This window comes from Microtus ochrogaster, chromosome 8, assembly GCF_000317375.1.
Source record: "Microtus ochrogaster isolate Prairie Vole_2 chromosome 8, MicOch1.0, whole genome shotgun sequence".
NCBI classification, from domain to species: Eukaryota; Metazoa; Chordata; class Mammalia; order Rodentia; family Cricetidae; genus Microtus; species Microtus ochrogaster.
Genome location: NC_022015.1, coordinates 22,922,548 through 22,926,707, shown reverse-complemented (window position 1 = coordinate 22,926,707; position 4,160 = coordinate 22,922,548). Strand labels below are relative to the sequence as shown.

The following is a 4,160-nucleotide window of genomic DNA, read 5'->3' as shown; positions in this document are numbered from 1 at the left end:
GAGGGAGGGAAGGTGGGAGGGAGGGAAGGAAGGAAGGAAGGAAGGAAGGAAGGAAGGAAGGAAGGAAGGAAGGAGACACATAGACACACAGAGAGACACAGAGACACACTGAGAGACAGAGAAAGACACATTGAGGAAGAGACACAGAGAGAAATCTCTTCCTGGTTTCCGACCAGTGTTGTCGAGTACTTTCTGTAAGGGCCAGAGAGTAAACATTTTCAGCTTCAAGGCCATATGGTCTCTGTCGAAACTCTGCAGTCCCAGCGTGAGAACAGCCCCAACTCTGCGTAAATAAATGGGTGCCCGTCTTCCACTAAAACTTTATGGACTCTGAAATGGGAAAATTTATATAATTTCATATGAATTTATATCATTTCATGTCATTGGCTGCCATGAGATATGACTCTTAATTTGATTTTTCTACTATGCATGTACTAATGTTGAGACGCAGCCTTAGTTCGTGGGCCAAACAGAAACATACAAGGGCGCGCACCCTGCCCAGAGCTGGAGGAAGAGGAGTTTTGAGTGAGCCAGAGGGACCTCGGCAACAGCCAGAGTTCCTTTGGGAAGCGGAGGAACCCTTTTTCCTAGACTTTTCTTTCATAGCCCATTATGGATTTAACATTCACGAGGGTATCCAAGCCTTTCCCCAACCTGTTTACGTTGTTAACTCTGAGAGCTTCTGGGAGTAATGAATTACATCTGTTAAATTATGCAATGAACGGAGGAGCCTTCCCCTCAAATGATCCTAGAAATGACAACTGTAGAACGTGATTCAGAACATACATATTCATGGCCTGGCTATTTAAAGGGGTCCTGTTGTGTTTCTGCTTCACTGAATCTTGAACTCCATCCACGAGCTCTAGCGAGGAGGGCTATAGTAGGTCACCTCGGTCCTGTGGGCAGAGCTGACCGCCCAGTACCAGCAGTTCACGGTGTGTTTGTCATCAGCTACTTACTGGTGGTTTATTATAAAAGTTTGGGGCAGCCTGGAATGAATGGAGTTGAGGTCTCGGGGAGGTCTTTGTGCAGTGTGTGGGGGGGGTGAGCCTGGCCTTTCCCAAGTCTGATAAGAGATGTCTCAGAAACTCCTGTTTGAAATGAGATTCTTCTCTTCCCTTCTTGCAGGAATACTTGGACCTCACTCAGCCTCTCGAACCGTATTCACCTTGTTATCCTGACCCAAGATGAAATAAAAACGTCTCTCTTCCCTTCTTGCAGGAATACTTGGACCTCACTCAGCCTCTCGAACAGTATTCTCCTAGTTACCCCGACACAAGGAGCTCTTGTTCTTCAGGGGACGATTCTGTGTTTTCTCCAGACCCCATGCCTTATGAACCCTGCCTGCCTCAGTATCCACACATAAACGGCAGTGTTAAAACATGAGCGAACGTGTCTTCCTGTCCCCAGATGGGACGGCACCGGGAACCTACACACACTGAACAGAGAGGCTGAGCCTCCAGAGCATGTGACACACCTCCACTTGTGTATATATATATGGAACAGAGGAGTACATAATGGGAAGCATGTTTGGCACATGTGTAAAGATTTATAGAGTCGGGAACATGTCACCTTCCCAGGGGAGGAAGAATGTTTCTTGAGAAGTGGACAGCCACAAGCCACCACACCGCCCTCCCTGACCCACCGTGTGTCCTGGATTGTGCCCCGGTCGGACTCAAGGCAGACGCGCATTCTGCCTTCCTTGTTAATTTTGTAAGAATTGGAGAAAATATATGTCAGCACACACTTACAGAGCACAAATGCAGTATATAGGTGCTGGATGTATGTAAATATATTCAAATTATGTATAAATATATATTATATATTTACAAGGAATTATTTTTTTGTATTGATTTTAAATGGATGTTCCTGATGCACCTAGAAAATTGGTCTCTCTTTTTTTTAAATAGATATTTGCTAAATGCTGTTCTTAGAATTTCTTAATTTTCACCGAACAGAGGTGGGAAAATACTCTTTGCTTTCAGGGAAAATGGTGTCACATTAATTTATTAACCAATTGGTAATATACGAAATGATTAATCATTTATAGTTTTTTTTTTGTAATTTAAGTGGCATTTCTATGCAGGCAGCACAGAGGACTAGTTAATCTATGCTTGGACTTAACTGGCTATTGGATCCTTTAAGAAGAGAAATATTTACGATCTATGACTAATGTGGGGGGAAGTGATGTGTTTGACTTATCTGTGTTTCAACTCTGCTGTCCGATGATCATGTTTAGCCACCTCAATGCCCACTTACAAGAAACCTGTTAAGCTCTGTCACCCTCGTGTAACATTTACCCAGACTTCCCAAGACCAATGGTACCAGCGTCCTCATCCCAAAATGCCTTAATCTGCTCTCTGGGAACAGACGTCCATCGGAATGGTAGCAGGGTGGGTTCTGTCTGGCAGCTGGCCTTCTGCCTGAGTTACACATCCATCACGCGAGCCTCACCTCTCCTCCGTGAGGTTTAGTAACAGCTTCATGTTCTTCAGCCTCGGAAACTCCTTTGGGGACTCTCGGTTCTCTCAGAATATCAAAAGCCCAGTGTTACTCTGTTGAGAGTTTGGGAGCATCTTCCTTCTTGTACAGGGTTTCTTTCTGGCTTCCGCCTTCGTCTGCCAAGACCTCACCCAAAGAGCTGGCCTGATAGCTGCACCCGACAAGAGACCGGTTATTGTTGATTTCCGTATTCAAGTATTGTGTTCTGCTTTGGAGACACCCACTCACTTTGCTACAGTCATGTGACATGAATGCAGATTACACTGATTTTTATGTGTTTTGAAATTGGAGAAAGTATTTAATAAAACCTGTTAATTTTTATACTGACAATAAAAATGTTTCTACAGATATTAATGTTAACAAGACAAAATAAATGTCACGCAGCTTATTTTTTTAATACTTGTGTCTTCCCCAATGGTTTCCTGTGCTTGGAGGTGTTGACAGAGTGTGTGGTGCTGTGGATGCAGGAGAGGCAAATCTGGAAGGCCACACAGCGAGGTGACTTACCAGGGTTGCCTGGGAACAGCAGTGCCTGGGGCAGGTTGACTCGTGGAACGTCAGAAGTTGGTTCAAGCCTGGCTAGGCTACTTACCAACACCTCAACAGAGAGAGACAATGTCCTTCCTGGGTCCTTTATACTTCCCAGAGAAGCAACGTGGAAGAGACCTTAAAGGTGACCTAAGGATGAAGAGGTGTCAAAGACAAGATCCTTTGACTGTGTCCTGGGACCTGCAGCCTTCTAGGCTGCCGTCCTTATAGTGCGTGGAGAGATGGTTTAATTCGGAAGAGTGTTTTGCTTGTCTGTGTGTGGAGGTCAATATGGCTCCGATATAATTGCTCAGGAGCCGCATCTTCACTGGCATTGCAGTTGTGCGGGGTGGAGGGCCCCTAAACAGTGCTGTTCTGCTGTCCCTGTTAGGTTTGGGTCGTGGGTGAAGCCAGAGTTTCACTAGGCACCAGGAGGGTGGCATCAGGTCTTGGTCTTTGCTTTGGTTTCTTACTAGTGGAAGGAGGTAATGACCCCACCCATAGAATGTGGGTAAGGCAAGATGATAAAGCACGTGGGTGTGGCCTGGGGCACAGCTCGGTGGTAGCGTGTTTGCTTTACAAGCTTCAGGGCCTGGGTTCCGTGTCCAGTAGAGCATTCGGAGAGTGAGGATGTGAAAACAGTCACCTGGGTGTAAGGTGGGTCTGCTGCTGCCCGGCCATCCCCATCCTTGGGATGCCCTCAGCATGGGGCAGGATGGTGTTACCCAGGTATTTAGACTCAGGCTCAGGATCTAATGCTCATTTGTCTCTGGCTAGATGAGCCTTCCGTACCTCACAGGACACCATGACTTCGGCCATGTAAACTACAGTGAAAGTATAGCCATTCTTGGCTGTTTTAGGGCACTAGGTCAGCCAGGAATCCTAAAGCAGTTATTGGCGATTTTAGTTTTAGAATCGTTTTTGAGAGATTTGTCATGGAGGGGAAGATAGGAAATACCATTTTAAAAAAATACCTCAAAGAAATATACACAGAGCTTGATGAGAATCCTGAGGTTCAGGGCCACATCCACACACCCCACCCCACCCCACCCCAGACCGAAGGAAAGCTTTGGGAAGTAGATGGTTGTCAGTGAACCAGGAAATTAGTTCATCTGTGAAGAACCAAATGA

The 4,160-nt window shown here is 45.9% G+C and overlaps 1 protein-coding gene across 7 annotated transcripts in view; it reads left to right on the top strand.

Annotated features, from left to right (window-relative positions):
- Positions 1-2,872, top strand: part of Fgfr2 (fibroblast growth factor receptor 2) — a 105,986-nt gene extending 103,114 nt beyond the window's left edge. For 5 of the 7 annotated variants that reach the window (XM_005351364.3, XM_013347904.2, XM_013347903.2 and 2 more), the window contains one exon: positions 1,222-2,872. In XM_005351364.3, coding sequence (XP_005351421.1) covers positions 1,222-1,386 — 165 coding nt within the window. In that variant the 3' untranslated portion in view covers positions 1,387-2,872. Of the gene's footprint in view, positions 1-1,128 lie in introns of all 7 variants that reach the window. The other 2 variants (XM_013347902.2, XM_026781154.1) reach the window with 1 other exon arrangement.
- Positions 2,873-4,160: the final 1,288 nt, after the last annotated feature.